This window comes from Eschrichtius robustus, chromosome 2 (genome assembly GCF_028021215.1).
Source record: "Eschrichtius robustus isolate mEscRob2 chromosome 2, mEscRob2.pri, whole genome shotgun sequence".
Taxonomy (NCBI): domain Eukaryota; kingdom Metazoa; phylum Chordata; class Mammalia; order Artiodactyla; family Eschrichtiidae; genus Eschrichtius; species Eschrichtius robustus.
The window spans coordinates 135312-150920 of NC_090825.1; the positions used below are offsets into that span (position 1 = coordinate 135312).

At 53.9% G+C, this 15609-nt stretch overlaps 1 protein-coding gene across 1 annotated transcript in view; it reads left to right on the top strand.

Moving 5' to 3' along the window:
• PLEKHG4B (pleckstrin homology and RhoGEF domain containing G4B) overlaps positions 1 to 15609 on the top strand; it is a 62638-nt gene that overhangs the window by 42649 nt on the left and 4380 nt on the right. The window contains 16 exon segments of the mRNA XM_068531667.1: positions 1087 to 1173; positions 3265 to 3381; positions 3720 to 3818; positions 4447 to 4589; positions 5099 to 5264; positions 6805 to 6984; positions 7501 to 7684; positions 9083 to 9317; positions 9857 to 10232; positions 10280 to 10578; positions 12905 to 13092; positions 13095 to 13153; positions 14097 to 14186; positions 14255 to 14333; positions 14336 to 14484; positions 15153 to 15323. Coding sequence (XP_068387768.1) covers positions 1087 to 1173; positions 3265 to 3381; positions 3720 to 3818; positions 4447 to 4589; positions 5099 to 5264; positions 6805 to 6984; positions 7501 to 7684; positions 9083 to 9317; positions 9857 to 10232; positions 10280 to 10578; positions 12905 to 13092; positions 13095 to 13153; positions 14097 to 14186; positions 14255 to 14333; positions 14336 to 14484; positions 15153 to 15323 — 2622 coding nt within the window.

A 15609-nucleotide genomic window follows, 5' to 3' on the forward strand; every position in this document is an offset into this window, starting at 1 on the left:
TGAACTTCATCCAAATTTAAAACTTCTCCTCAAAAGACATTGTTACTAAAATGAAAATACAAAGCCAAGACTGTGATAAAATGTTTGCAAAACACATATCTGATAAAAGACTTGTATCCAGAATGTATAAAGTCTCAGAACTCAATAGTAAGAAAAAAAAAGTCCAGTAAAATATGGGCAAAATATTTGAACAGACTTTACCAAAAAAAATTTATGAACGGGAAATAGGCACGTAAAAATATGTTCAACATCTTTAGTCACTGGAGAAATGCAACTTAAAACCAAAATGAGATCACACATACAACTACAACCACAAACTTGACAAGAACAAGGCCGTGGTGTTGCTGGTGGGATGCAGGACAGTGTAGCCACTCGGGAAGACTATTTGGTGGTCTCTCACAAGATAAACATACACTTAACCACAGCACCCGGCAAACCAATGGCTGGATATTTACACCAAAGAAATGAAAACACAGTGTTTACAGGCTTTGTTTATGATTGCCAGAAACTGGAAACAACACACATGTCCTTCATCTGCTGAGTGAGCGACAAGGCTGTGGTGCCTGCAGTCGAGGTAACATGATGAGCAGTGGGAGGCGTGAGCTGCTGACCTCCCAGCGCTGGGGATGCGTCTCAGGGCCGTGTGCTAAGTGAGAGAAGCCGATACTGCACTGCATGAGTCCGTTCATACAATATATGCAAAGGCAATTTACTGAGACAGAAAACAGATGGGTGATTGCCAGGGACTGCGGAGCTGGACTACAGAGGCACATGAAGAAATGTGCGGGATGCTAAACTGTCTTATATCTTGATTGTGGTGGTGGTTACATGACTATAAGTTATGTCAAAACTTAGAGAACTGTACACTAAAAAGGGTGAATTTATCCTATGTTAATTATAATCAATAAACCTGATTACCTTAAAATTCATAAGGGCAAATAATTTATATTCACAGAGAAGGCAACTACATTTTATGCATTTTAGGAACTTTTGGAACATATCAAAGTAGAACCAATAAAAATTGGACAATTTTATTAACTCAATGAAGTTAAAAATTAGAAAGCTAATCAGTATTTCTTATTTCAGAACACATCTCCTCCCTTAATTCATAGTATTTTGCTGCTGGTGGATAAAGAATCAGCATTTAGGCCTGACAAGGATGCAACAATTCAGGTAATGGTTTTAGACCGTAAGCACAAGACTGACTGATGACTCTGACAGATAGACCCTGAGTGATGCATAAAATTAAATATCAGGGCACCTGGATGAGATAACGTACGAAAGAATTTCTGTAAGATCTAGTTGCTTCCATACAGGAGCCTGGAAACCTGTCTCCAATGCCTTGAATTCTTGCAGGACCTCTGCAGAGCATAACATCAGAAAACTTCTAAAAATCTGGTTTTTCTTCTCCACCTCATTTGTGTTCTTTCCTTCTCTTCTTGCTTCTTTCTCTTTTATCTGAAAATGTCTTTACTTTGCCTTCATTCATTTTTTTAAAATGTTCTCTCTTCCCCTCAGATTTCTTTTCTGTTTTTCTTTATTTATTTTTATTTACTTATTTTTGGCCATGCCACGTGGCTTGCGGGATCTTAGTTCCTGACCAGGAATCGAACCTGTGCCCCCTGCAGTGGAAGCACAGAGTCCTAACCACTGGACCGCCAGGGAATTCCCAACCTTCATTCTTGAAGGATATTTTCACTAGATCTACAATTCTGGCTTGACAGTAGTTTTTTTGTTTGTTTGTTTTTTCAGCACTTTAAAGATGTTGTTCTGGTGTCTTCTGGCCTTCCTAGTTTCTGATGAAAAGTTCATAGTAAAAAAGTTCATCTATAGGAAATGTGTCATTTTTCTCTGGCCACTTCTAAGATTTTCTCCTTCTTTTTTGGCAAATTGACTATAATGTGACTCAGCATGGTTTTCTTCTTATTTATCCTGTTAAGTTTGGCTGAACTTCTTGAACATTTACGTTTATGTTTATCACCAAATTTAGGAAGTTTTCAATCATTATTTCTTAAGAGTCTTTTCTGCCTCATTCTCTCCTCTCTTTCTTGATTTCAGTTACACATACAGTAATGATATTGTCCCATAAGTCTTTGAGAATCTGGGAGGTTTTTTCACTTTTTTTCTTCTCTTCAGATCAGATTGTTTCTATTGATCTATCTTCAAGGTCACTGACTCCATCCAGCTATTAAGCCCATCCAGTGAGTTTTTTAGTTCAGATATTGTGTTTTTCAGCTATAAAATTTTCAGTGGGTTTTAAAATAGATTTTCTATATCTCTGCTGAGATTTCCTATTCTCTCATTAATTGCAAGCATCTTTTCCTTTACATCATTGACATAGTTATAATAGCTGCTTTAAAGTCCTGTCTCATTACAACATCTGTGGTCTTTTCTGGGTTGATCTCTGTTGATTGTCTTTTCCTGAAGCTTCAGAATGTGTCACATTTTCCTGATTCTTTGTGTGTCAAGTAATTTTGGATTATATTTTGAACATTGTGAATATTCTGTTGTAGAGACTCTGGATTCTGTTATAAACCTTCACAGAATGCTGTTTTAGCATGCATTTAACTTGATTAGACTGAGTAGGTCCAGTTACACACAACTGGAGCTCCCTTTCCCCAGCTTTCTTCATGGGGTGGATATTGACCTTCACTTTCTGCCCCAGCTCTATCCTCTGGCTGTTTAGGCCAGAAAGATGCCCATTTTCTATCAGAGCTTCAGCCACTCCAGCCTCACCATATTGGCAGCCTGCCTTCAGGCCAAAGCCACAAAAACAGGGAGCCACCCCATGCCAGTCCTCTTACCCAGTTTCAATTGCCTCCATGGTGGCTTTGTTCACACTCCAGAGCTTTCAGATGGCTGTCGTTATACTTTATCCAGAGTCTGGTTTTGTCTGGGGAGGGTCAACTCTGCCAAACCAGAAGTAGCTCATCCTTGATTCATCCTCTCACTTTTCCCTTCCTCCTCCTGCCCTTTCCCTTTTCCTGTTAACATCTTGCCATCTCTTCTTCCCCAACTTTTCCATTCTTTTGGTCTTTCCTCTATTTCTCTTGCTGTCTCTCCTTTCACATCTCGGTTAGATTCCTGTGTCCAACCACATATACTCCAGTAATGCCACCAGAAGGCAGGATAGCTGAACCCTAAAGTTGCTTCTCAATCCTCTCAACCCAGTAACCCAGCAGTTTTCCCAGGAGTGAGCCATTCTAGTGGTTTTTCCTGAGGGCTGCGTCCGTGGCCATGACCAGTGAACACCTTCCTTGGCAGTGTGAGCTGGTGGGTTCCCTGAAGGCCCTGCACAAACTTGTCGACAGCTCCCAGCTGACTGCAGACCTCGAGGGCTCCTTTCCCTACAGCCACAGTGCCTGGATCTGCTTCCGTCGGGTAAGGTGCAACTGACAGCTGCTGCACACCCTGGGCTTCTCCTTAGATGGATTTTTTTACTTAAGTCAGAAAAGGGCACCCCCCCCCCAAGTGTCACACCTGTCATAGTCACCATCAACAGTCTGTTTCTGGACAACCACACCGTGGCGCACTTGAGAATGCCACTGAAACCCCACCCTGGGCGGGGGAGGAACTTCTGTAGATGTGCAGAGGTCACCGGGCGGCCGCATGGCAGGCTTTACAACCTGAGATGGGTTTAAATGTGGGAACTCACAGCTGCTTGTTTCAGCATCTAACAGAACCTGTCTTTATGTCTCCTGGCTCTCAAACCTCAATAGAAGCTGGAGCCCTTCACCTCAAACTGCAAGGAAGCCATTGTTTTCCTACAAAATTCAGTCCACTCCCTGAACACCCACAGGACCCCAAGCACAGCACAGGTAGCTTCTCGTGTATTTTATTTTATTTGACAGATAGGTGGGAACACAACAGTTCGGTCAAAACCATCATCCTCAGCAAAAATTTTCAAGCCCTTTTTCATTCACAGATCCCTTTCAATTAGCAAAAAACTTCCAAAAGACCACTTCCTCCCCCTTGTGACCAAAAAAATCCCACTCTGCCCAGAAAAGAAACAGCACCAGTACATTTGCTGACATGCCACCAAGGCACAAGTGACTGCTGTCAGGAGTGAGTGATTCAAAGGAGACACACAGGCAGACTGTCTGTAGGGGCCCCGACGGCCCAGGGACCAGGGGCCTGGAGACGCCTCCCGGTGCCCAGGGTGCGCGGTGAAACCCACGGCCTCGTCTAAACGCCAGGATCTCCTCCTGCTGCCGCCTTTAAGCCTCCCTCTTTCTTTCTGCCCCCAGACCTCCCTTCCCTCGGGCAAGGGCATCTGGAGCTGTGCTACGTCCTGCGGGGGCTGGGTGGCGTGTGGGGTGCGCCGAGCCCACCCGCCTTTAGCTCGGTTGACGGAGCAAGGATGTGGGTCACGCTGACATGTCCACTAGCGCTAGGCTTGGGAGGACTGGAGGAGGGCCTCCAAGCACGTTTCTCCCGCCCGGGCAGGAGGTCGCAGAGTTGATCGGCAAGCACAGGGCGGTGATGAAGCACGTCCTGGAAGACGCGCGGCTGGTGGCCCTCCGGCTGGAAGGCGGCACCGTACTGGCACGGCTGAGGAGGGAGGAGCACGGCGCCGGCCAAGACTGCCAGTGAGTGTCCCGCTGGGGCAGCGCTGGACCGCAGCCCAGCCGGGGCGATTCCCAGTGCTCTGCCCGCTCACGGGAAGCCCGTCTTCATCACCTGCAGTGTCTCCAAGGAGTTCAAAGCTCCATTCCTCTGACGGACACACTGTGACTGACCAGAGATTAATTCCCTTTGTAACTAAAGGAAGCCTAGCAGATTCCTTGGAAGGCTCAAGTGGAGAAAGGTCACTTCCTGGGATTCAGCGTCAGTCCTAACCAAATGCTTCCTTGCCTGTTGCCTCCCAGGCCCCGGGTCCACCCACCCACATTCCCCTGCCACCTCCGGGGTGCCCGCACCTGTGGCTGGCAGGGTGTCACAGCTCACAGGCATGTTTATGCTCTGCTCAGGCTGTGGGCCTCCTCGGGGGCTTCCGTTTTTGTCAGATGTACAGAGCGCAGTTGGTGTTTGTAACCAGGGGTCACCGACGCGGGGCTTGCTGTGAACAAACACCCCGACAGCTGCCTTCCCTTTCCAGGGACACCATCGAGGCTGCCTGCAGGCTGTACAACCAAGTGGACGAAGAGGTCCACAGGCTGGTCCTCGCCTCCAACAGGTGTCTGCAGGAGCTGGAGAGTCTGCAGGCACTGAAGAAGCTCCAGGAGCGAGGACACCAGTCAGGGCTCCAGAGGGGAGGCGACCAGGTCAGTGTCCTGGGAGAGGTGACCAGTCAGGGAGCCAGGGGGAGGTGACAGTCAGGGCTCCGGGGGGAGGTGACCAGTCAGGGCTCCGGGGGGAGGTGACCAGTCAGGGCTCCAGGGGGAGGTGACCAGTCAGGTCTCCGGGGGGAGGTGACAGTCAGGGCTCTGGGGGGAGGTGACCAGTCAGGGAGCCAGGGGGAGGTGACAGTCAGGGCTCCGGGGGGAGGTGACCAGTCAGGCTTCCAGGAGGTATGGAATCGGGTTACCTGAAATAACCAGTGTAACACTCACTATTTTAATCCAGATTTTCTTTATATTCATATGCATATAACGATTTCCAAAAGCTTATATGTTTTTCAAGTAAAATCCTTATTATTTTATCAGCCACTGTTTCCTGGTTAGTGAATGTGAAGCCAGGACCCCCCGCCCAGCCAGCACCATAGGGGCAGTGAAGAGTGGCTGGAGACTCTCTGGACCCTCAGCTGGCCCTGCATCCTCCAGTGTCTGGTCACCATGGGGCAGTCAGGGTGGGAGGGGCGCCACCCCCAGGGCACCCCAGACTGGTCCCCAGGACAGCCAGTAGTCACGGTGGGGTGTGCACACTGTGTATTTTCCCTCCCTGGCCTCCCCACAAACAGCCCTAGCGCCCAGCCATGGGCCAGTGGGGGGCCTGGGTGGTGGGAGATGGTGACCCAGCTGATCTAGGCTGCAGGGAAGGGGAGCCAGAGGCTGGCAGGGAAGCACAGAAAAGAGGCTGACCAGCTCACCTGGTCCTGGTGGTGGCAGCCTGGAGCATGGCTGACTCGGGACACCCCAACCTGGAGGCAGGCCCTGCCTGGGGCTCCTCCACCCGCTCCTCAATCCTGTGGGGTCCCCTGTCTACCCTGTAGGGTCGATTCCTTGTCCTCTGGGGCCTCCTCCATCCTATGGGGTCTACTGTTTCTTATATATTATGTATTTTATTATAAAATGCCCTCCAGGACTTCCCAGAGAAAGGATGGAAACTCTAAGACCTGCACATCCGATGCTGTCTCTTCTCCTTCACAGTTCTCAGTAGTTTGTTTTCCCTCCGCGGCAGAGGCACCATATGGTCGTTTAGCCTCGCGGGTTGCAGGGGAGTCTGCTCTGCTCCCCTCTCGGCCTTGGGCTGGGCCCTGCTTTCCCCCCGGAACCTCGCCCACCTCTGGTCCTCGGGCCGCCTCAGCCTGGTGAGCAGAAGCTCCTCCTTGGCCCCCCTAGCTCTGGGGATTCTGGGGTTCCTTGATGAGCACCCCCGTTTCCCAGATGCCACGCTTCCTGCTGGTCCGCTCATTTTCTTCCTTTTCCATTTTCCACGTCGCTGGCCTTTTCCTCTACTTTCAGAGTAGATTTTATGGACTTTATCTCCTAACCCCACTGTGTGCTTTTGCTTCTGCTCTAACATTGGTAACTTCCATGGAGGTTTCGTTTGTTTATTCCTCTCAGTGGCCCTTCTTTACAGCACCTGACTTGCTCTCGCTGAAATACTGATCATGGTGTCTGCTCAGCCTCTCTCCCCTCCAAGGGGGCCTCTGCAGGCTTGTTCTGGCTTCTCTTTCTCATGCTGGAGGCTCTCCTGGTGATCCTAGGTTGCCTGCCCAGCTCACGAGTGGGGCGGGGCCATTGGAGGCCCCCTGCTGGGCCCACCTCCGGAGATGCCACCTCTGACCCCCGAGGGGAGGGCCTCCTGCACGTCAGGGAGGAGGTGAGACTCAGCCTTCCCGTGGCCCCGTGCCTGCCTGCCCCTCTGTGGAGAGCACCCCGGGCCCCGCGGGGTGGACGGGGCGTGCACTGGGGCCCCTGCCTCGCCACGGCTCCCAGGCTCCCTCAGCTTCGCCACCTGCTCAGGACACCCAGGGCCCCCAGTGTCCCTCCTCCCAGCCTCTCTGCTGTCCCCATCCGCTATACCTTGAAAGAGGTTACTGACGCTTTAGCAGTGTTTCAGGAGGGATCAAAGTTAGATATGTTTTAGTCTGCCATCTTCACCCAAAACTAAATACACTTTAACCTAAACATGGGATCATCCTATATAGTGTGTTACATTGTCTTTTTTATCTAAGAAATTGCACACACGCTGTGGAAGAATTAGAAAGGAACTAGGTTTTAACCATGGTGAGATCCTGCCACACACGCTCCTCTGGCTGGCGCTGAGGGGGGCCCTGCGTGGGCACGCACGCCCGTGGGAGTCTCCAGGGCTCTGCCGTGCTGTTCGCTATTACAGACATCACCACCCGCACATCCTTCACACTTCGTGATTGTTTGCAAATTCCTAGGCTGGATTGGAGGGTCAGGGCGCACATCTTCTGAGGTTTTCAGACATCTGCCAGCGGCCTTCCAGACAGCTGGCCCAGCCTGGGCTCTCGGCAGCCTTTGGAGGCCCGCCTTCTCGTTTGCCAATCTGACAGGTGACGATAAAGTGTCTCATCATTGTCTGCATTCGGATTTTTTATGCTGCAGTTGAACCTTTTCTTCCTACATTTATTGGTTATTTTTACTTCTCTAATAAATTGCTTTTTCATGTACTTGGCCAATTTCTATACAGTTTGTAATAGTTTCATTATGTCACTTCTAATCCTTTGTGTTGCAAATATCTGTAATTTGTAATTTGTCCTTTAACTTTGCTTATGATTTATGTGGCCTTTCCTATCTTTTGGTTACAGAACGACTAATGTATTCCATTATAAGACTTTCATGGTTTGAATTTCTCCATTTAATTTTTCAAACCGACTGGAATTTATTTTTTCTCGAGGTCGGAAGTGGGACTCCACCTCTGAGGTGCCTCTGCCCTGCTGACCATTTCCTCGTCTCTACCTGGCGGTTCTAGGACTGCAGGTGCTTCCTTGCAAAAATCTAGGTTTGATGGTTTTTTCCATGACTCTGTCCACAAAGAGCATGTACTCTGGTCTCTCTCCTCTGCTCGTACATCTGAGTTCATTAAATACAATTATTGTCCTGATAGATCCAGCCCAATCGCTCCATTTTTAATAGCAAACCTCTTCCTGGGTGTCTAACGACCGGATGCCCCTGCATTGCCCTGTGAGGGTTTGCCTCCGACGTGCCCGCGGTGAGCGTAGTGCTGTTGCCATGGGAACTGTGTCTCTTAAGTGATGACCGTGACCTCATCGGACTGTGTGGGTGCAGGCAGGCCTGCCATCGCCCCTCCGTCCCTCCCAGGTGCCACCAGCCTGAGGAATGTTTCTGGAGTTTGTGTAGCATAGTAACAAGTTTCGAAACTGAAACTTCTGGATCCGTTTTTCAATAATCTAAATTTCCATTTCCAAACAATTAAAACAGTTATAAACTTGAGCCATGGAGATCTGTGGTCATCCCAATCCCTCTCCAACCCAAGCTCATTCACTCCCATTCACAGATTGAAAAATCACGAGTGAAAACCATGGTTCAAACTGAGGCCGAGTAGCCTTCGGATGCACTCAGGAGAGCAGTTTGGACGAGGCGTGTGGCTGTAGGAACCAGATGCACCGGCCCCGAGGCGCCGTCTGACACCTCCTTTGTCCTCCGAAGTCTTAGGGCCGGACTCCTTAGCACGTTTAAAAGTAAAACCTTCTAAAAAAAAAAAAAAAAAAAAGTAAAACCTTCTTTTCCTATGTAGATCACATCGTGGTTTGAAAAAGAAAGAGAAATTCCTCGGGCCTTTGGAGCTGCTCTCTCTGGGGAACACAAAGCAGTGGCAGGCGTCCCAGGCTCTCCTGGACAGGCTGATGGTGGGTGCCCACGAGGACACATGCAGGGACACCCAGGGCACTGCTGGGGCTTGTTCTGATTGTTGGCTCCTTGGGCCGCAGCAATACCGTCCGAAAGGGCTGCGGCTGATGGAAGAGGACTTGCAAGGCGCAAGGAAGGGACCCAGGCCTTCAGAAGGAGTCTGAGCGCCAAGGCCAGCCTGGCTGAGCAGAGGGAGGGCGAGCTGGCCAGGCAGGCCTGCGGGTCCAAGTTCTGCGAGACGGTAAGAGCCCCGGCCCAGTCCCTCCCAGAGTGTGCACGCATTGCCCGGTCCTTGCTGCGGACATTCGCTGCGAGGTGGGTGCCCCCCCAGGCTCTCCGTAGACCTGTGAGGGGTTTATTTATTGTACCAGACAGGCCACGAGGACGCGTGAACTGTTCTTTCTGTTTACTGGCTCTGTTATAAAAGTCCACTTACTGTCAAAGATCCCAGAACGATTGCTGCAGCACAGCCGCACCTGCACTCTCGCGAGCGCCCTAGAATACCTGCCGTTAGGGCGCCAGGGCCAGAGTCCTCGGGAGCACAGAACCCAAGAGGCCAGGGCAGGCCGGGAACTCTCGGCCCGAGGTCCCTGGCCCATGGGTCCCACACCAGGCAGGGACGCAGACCGTCTCACGGCCTCTCCAGCCCTGATGCCCATGGTCGACTCCGGCCGGCAGTTGCCACCGCGAGCACAGGGTCTTCCTCTCGCTCTGGCCTCTGGCTCACCCTGGTCCTCGCTTTGGGCGACCTGGTCAGCAGGCAGAGCGTGACCTGAGTTTACTCAGGGTGCTGGCTGAGGCCGCCCAGGCCGTGACCGTCCTTCACTGCGCTGACCGGCGCCCTCCTGTGCCAGGCAGGTGGGCGGGTGGACGCTGCGGTGCAGTCAGTGCCTGGAGCACCTGGACCCAGAGCTGGTCACCGAGGGTCTGACGCGCCGTCGCCGGGCGGCCGTGCAGAGCTTCCCCAGGACGAGTGTGGTGGTGGTGGGCCCCGGCAGCCACTGGGTGCTGCCACGGGGCCAAACCTTGTGGCTGCAGAGCCGGCAGACCCGACGCCACTGGCAAGAGGCCCTTGGAGAGGCAGCCCCGGGCCCCGGCACCCTGCCTCTGGGCTGGAGCCCCCCGAAGCACGAGCTTGCCCAGGGACCCGAGGGGCAGCCCCTTGAGCCTGCCTGGACCCCTCCCGCTGACCCCGAGGCCCGAGCTGGGGAGTGGGCCGGACAAGCTGCTGTGTGTGGCCAGGAAGGTGAGTACCTGGGCCCAGGTGTGACGCACAGGACAGCAGCTGCACGTGCTGCTCCGCCCGCCCCAGGAAGCACCCCCTGAAGAAAATTAGGGAGAAAACACAAAGCTTCGCGACTCCTCAGCTTGACAGTGGCCCCAGGGACTCCCTCCGGCTGGGCCACACTGGGGTCTTTATCAAAGGCCTGGAGGTGGCCAGCACCACCGTGGCCTCAGAGAAGCAGCCCCCGCTGAGGCCACGTGCCGAGAGCCCTCGGCTCCCTCGGAACCGGAGTCTGTCCTCTCCCTCCAGGATCCACCCCTCCGAGGAGGATGGGAAGGGGCGAGCTGGAAGGTGAGGCAGATGCCCTCAACCTGTGGGCCTAGTGGTCAGTGGGATCTAGAAACCCAAAGCCGTGAAGTGCCCTTCCACAGCGTGGGAAACCCATGGACGCCCCTCTAGGCCTTCCCCGTCAGGTCCAGGCTGAAGCACTCACGTCTGATTTTAAACAAGACATTAGTGATCTCCCTGTGCTCAGAACAGAATCTCTAAAAGCCGCCTCCTTTTTCAGGGCATGTAGTGACCTAGCACACCCACTCTGATGGTTAAACAACCAACTCTAGTTGTTTAGAGCCCATTTCTAGAAAATTATAATAAGCAAATCAAGCCCCCAATGTGAAGAAATTACTTTAAAAATTGCTCTTAAAAAAGTCTGTAAGTATTGAGGTAAGAAGTGTGTGCCCGTTTATCTGTTGCCCAAATGAAAATGTCCGTTTAGTTTGTTAAATCTTTAGGAAGATGTTTGCAAAAAGATACGTCCTATTAGCTGTCTGGATAAAACGTGGTCAAGGACCCCGCCCACCCCAGTGACAGTCAGTGACGCCAGCCTGGCCTCACAGCCTCTGGGTTGTTTGTCCCTGATTATAGTGAGCCCTGGCTGGAGGGGGGCATCCTCCTGGTCTCCTTTGCTCATTGGATGGGTCCACATGTGTTTCCTCCAGACAGCAGCTCGAATCTGAACTGAGATGGTTACAAAATGCTCTTCTGAAACAACCTTCAACCACCTTGTTAAAGGTGGACCTTGTGGGGTGTGGGCAGGCCACAGGGAGAGCTGCAGGTCTGTGGACGGCCTTCCAGCTCATTTTGAAGGTGTCGGGGCAGCAGAAGGCAGGGGTAGGCGTGGTCCACTCACCGGGAGCCGCCTGGCCACCCAGAGTGGACGTCCTGGGTCCGGGAGGGAGCAGGTTGGCAAAGCTGTCCTGCCTTTGCCGCTGGGGATGGGTCCCCCTCCCGCCATTCACGGGCCTCAGACCCACCAAGCCCAGGCCTGGCGGTGGGGACCCCGCGCACAACCTTCAAGGGAGCGAGTCCTCCCAGATGCCAGGGCCAGGGCAGGAGCTTTGCACGAACCACCCCGTCTTCCCGGAAACCCAGCTGTCCGGAGGGAGCTCCTGTCGCTTGGCCAGCAGTCATTTCCCCAGAAATTTCTATCCTTTATGAGTCAATTTCCATTTACTTGGTCCAGATGCCCAGACCACGCTAGTGTGTATTTCTTTTCTGGATATTGAAGAAGAACGCTTGTTTTCGGTGAGTGTCTACAGGAGGTGACTCGGCGGCCGTGCGTGGGTGTGACAAGGGCACCTCGCGTGGCAGCAGCTGCGTTTGTCGGCACTGCCGAGGGCTCCGGGCCCCCGACCAGCAGAAGGCGCCGTCTTCCCGGAAACAAGAAGCACCTGTAAGATCCGTGCTGCAGGCGTGGGAGGGGCCGTCCAGGGTCTGCTGCAAACAGGGTGAACTCACAGCGTTCTGGCCACGGTGTATTTCCTATCAGTTAGCTGCTTTTTTTCCAATCAAAAAAAAAAAGTAAAGACAGATAATGGCAGGAAAAACTCTACCAACCCCCACTGGTGTCATTAGGATGGAGTAGTTTCAGAAGGTGGCTGGTGGGATGCTATCAAATAGGGAAGGAACGCGTCGTGTGCGTGGGGACCTCCAGCCCAGACAGGGCCCTCCGCTCGCTGTCAACCTCCGCGCCGCGCTGGGCCCCAGGCCTACTCTCCGTCCTCTGCTGCAGCGGCTTCTCTGCATCTGGGTCAGAGGTCACTGAGTAGAGCTGACTTTTCAGGAACACCTTGTGGTAGGTTAGCAGCCGGTGTGCGCCGGAAACCGGTTTTCCCGTAAAGCCGCAGCACAGCCTTCCCGGCAGAGGGCTCCCTGCTGCGGGCGTGCGAGTCTTCTTCCTGCCAGAGCTGCCCCCTAAAGGCGGTGCTAGAATCAAACCGCCTGGGTTCAGGCTTGAAGTTAGGGAGCCTGCGAATCTCTCCTTTTCAGTTTCCAAAGGGCTCTCTCTTCTGAAAAGGCCGTGATCGGCAGCGTGGAAACGTCGATGCAACAGCTTTCCTTCTGCTGTAACCTCCCTGTGCTTCTCTACATCAGAGGAGCGACTCCAGTACCAGTGCGAGGACAGCTCAGGTGTGAAGCGTCTCGACATTACTCGTCCCCGAAGACAGGAAACCACGGGAGAGAGTGCTTTTGTGCGCCTCCCGTCTGTGTATACCGCGTTCATTACTCTGGAGTTTCAGTCCCTTGTTTCTTCCGAGGCAGGAATAGCGTTGACGAAGTGCTTCCTGAGGCTGGCGGCCGCGAGGCCTGAGTGTCCCCTCGGCTCTCTGTCTTTCAGCAGCCGACCGCAGCACGTGATGGCCGAGATGATCTCCACGGAGAGGCAGTATGTTAGGTCCTTAGGTTGTGTCATCAACAACTACTTTCCAGAAATGGAAAGGACGGACCAGCCCCAGGACCTCCGAGGGAAGCGCAGCGTCATTTTCGGGAACTGGGAGACGCTCTACGCCTTCCACCGCGGGTACTTCCGGGGCTGGAGCGCTGCCGGCACCGCCCCTGGGCTGTGGGCCACGCGTTCCTGAGATATGTGAGTCCCCAGCCCACGGTGTGGACAGGGTGAGGCCAGCCCCACTCGTGCTGGGAGCGGCCCACGTTTCAGGCCAGTGGGTCCCTTGTGTCCGGGTCAGGAGATACGTCCCTGCCAGTTATGACCTGGCTCTGGACACTTGGGCCTCGGGGTCAGCAGACGGCACCCTGGTCGAGAGCCCCTCGGCACTGGGGTTGCACCTGTGTCATCACACCTAATCTGTCCGCAACCCACCCCTCACAGCTAGCCGGCCCAAAGCAGCTTCCAAAATCGGTTTGCTCCCTGCACGTAGGAAGCCCACCTGGTCCCCGTCACGGTCTTCCTGCGAGCCTGCCCAGCTCCCCTTCCAGAGGGATGCCAGACCCTCCTGACCAGCTCTGAGAGCCGCATGGATGTATAGATTATTCTGAGGAGACCTGAGGTTTTGATAAGTCTCTTCTCAACCATGAATATTGAGTCTTTATAAAATTCTTAATTTACTCTGAAAAGAAAGTTCTTTCAACAAGTAGTTACCAAACACAGTTTTGGGCACTGGGGCAGCGTCTGTGCTGGGGGCAGGTGACACTTCTGCTTCAGCATTGTTAAATATGAATTACTGTGACAAAAACACCGGTGCTGAAGGACATCCCACGTGCTGTGTCTTTTCAGCTATTTCTTAAAAAATGCTTTTAGCCATAATGTGCAACTTCCATGTTTTTATGTTGACAGTAATCTTGAGAATTTTAAATGTTTAGACAAACTTGGTTCTCGACTGTTAATGAATATTTCAAACCCTCCCTCGGGCCCACCCTCTGAGCACCCCCTCTTGCCTCTTCCCCAAAAACTGGCATTTTGAGACGGAGTCTAGGGCTCCCACCACGTCCGGGGAGCTGAGCGCCCGCTCCCGACTGCGGCGAGACCCTGCGGAGCTGGGTGGCTTCTGACCCAAGCCCTCCCTTCGCAGGAGGAGCAGCTTGGCATGTCCGCGCTCTACAGCAAGAACAAGCCCCGGGCGGACACCCTGCTCTGCAGCCACGGCAACGCCTTCTTCAGGGTCGTCCCCCCGCCCGTGAGCCTGGCCGCCCGGCCTGGCCCAGGCTGACCCTCTCGCCCGCCTTGCAGGACAAGCCGCGGGAGCTGGGCGACAAGATGGACCTGGCCTCCTACCTGCTGAAGCCCGCGCAGCGCGTGGCCAAGTATTCACTCTGCTCCGGGCCCTGGTCAAGGAGGCTGGCGGCTGCCCCGCCCATTAGCAGGAGCTGGGGGAGCTGAGGGCCGCCAAAGATGCGGTGCGCTTCCAGCTGCGCCACGGCGACGACCTGCTGGCCCTGGACGCCGTCCGCGGCTGCGACGTGAGTGCTCCGGACCCTGGTGGGTAGAACAGGCCTGCGGGGAGGCGCCCACGCTTGAGACCCCACAGACCCCCGCCCAGAGGGAAGGGAACGCCCGGGAGAGGCTGTTGGGGCGGCAGCCACGGGAGGAAAGGCCAGCGGGCTCTCAGTGCTAAACGTCGGTGTTTGGGGCTGCTCTGAAATAACTGGATATGGGAAAACTGAGCTTGGCCTTGGCTTTGGGCCTGAGCCTACCGATTCGCCCCTGCTGGGGGCCGGGGTGGGGCCAGCGCCCAGGACCAGCAGGAGGAGCAGACCTCCCGGTCAGGCAGGACCGCCACCAAATTCCCCGTTCCAAGTGAAGATGCAGGTGCCTTTGTTAAAGCAGCATTAACAAGAGTTTCAAGACGACAGATCAGCCCCAGGTGGCCACCCGCAGACCCGAAGGCCCCCAAGCCCTCTGTCCAGTGAGCTCAGTCCAGCGATTTGGGACAGCCCAGGCGTCCCCCAGGACAGGGCCGTCCACGGGAGGGAAGGGGCACCTCCCATGAAGGGGCGGCCTGGCTGGGCACAGTTGACCCTCACGCAGCCATCGCCCTGGCTTGTGGAGGCTTCGTTACAGGGGCGCGAGGTCAGGGCTGGGATCAGGTCATGCCCCGTCCCCCTGAGAGAGGCCGGCCCGCCTGCAGGTGGATCTGAAGGCGCAGGGGCGGCTGAGATGCCAGGACGAGTTCCTCGTTTGCTGCAGAAGGAAGAAGCACCTGAGGCGCGTGTTTCCGTTTGAAGACCTCATCCCGTTCAGCAAGACCCAGAAGGTGGACGGAGGCCACGATGTGTACGCGTACAAGCAGTCCTTCAAGGTGCCGCGTCGAGCAGGGCGCTGGGGGCCGGAGGGAACACCAGGTTATTAGTTATTGTGGCTCTTGGGCTGAATTTTGGAGCCTGGGGCCGCCGGAAGCCGCAGGGAGCCATTTGTCCTTCCTGTTCCACATGCCAATCCAGGGGCTAGAAAACAAATGTCTCCTCGTCGGTGACTCCATTTCAGGTTTGGGTGAAGGTGGGCAGAACACAGAGGAGGCCTTCCCCTGGGCGGTCTCAGGGCATGGGCCTCACCCTTGCCCCCAGACAGGCCCTGGGGGTGAAGTC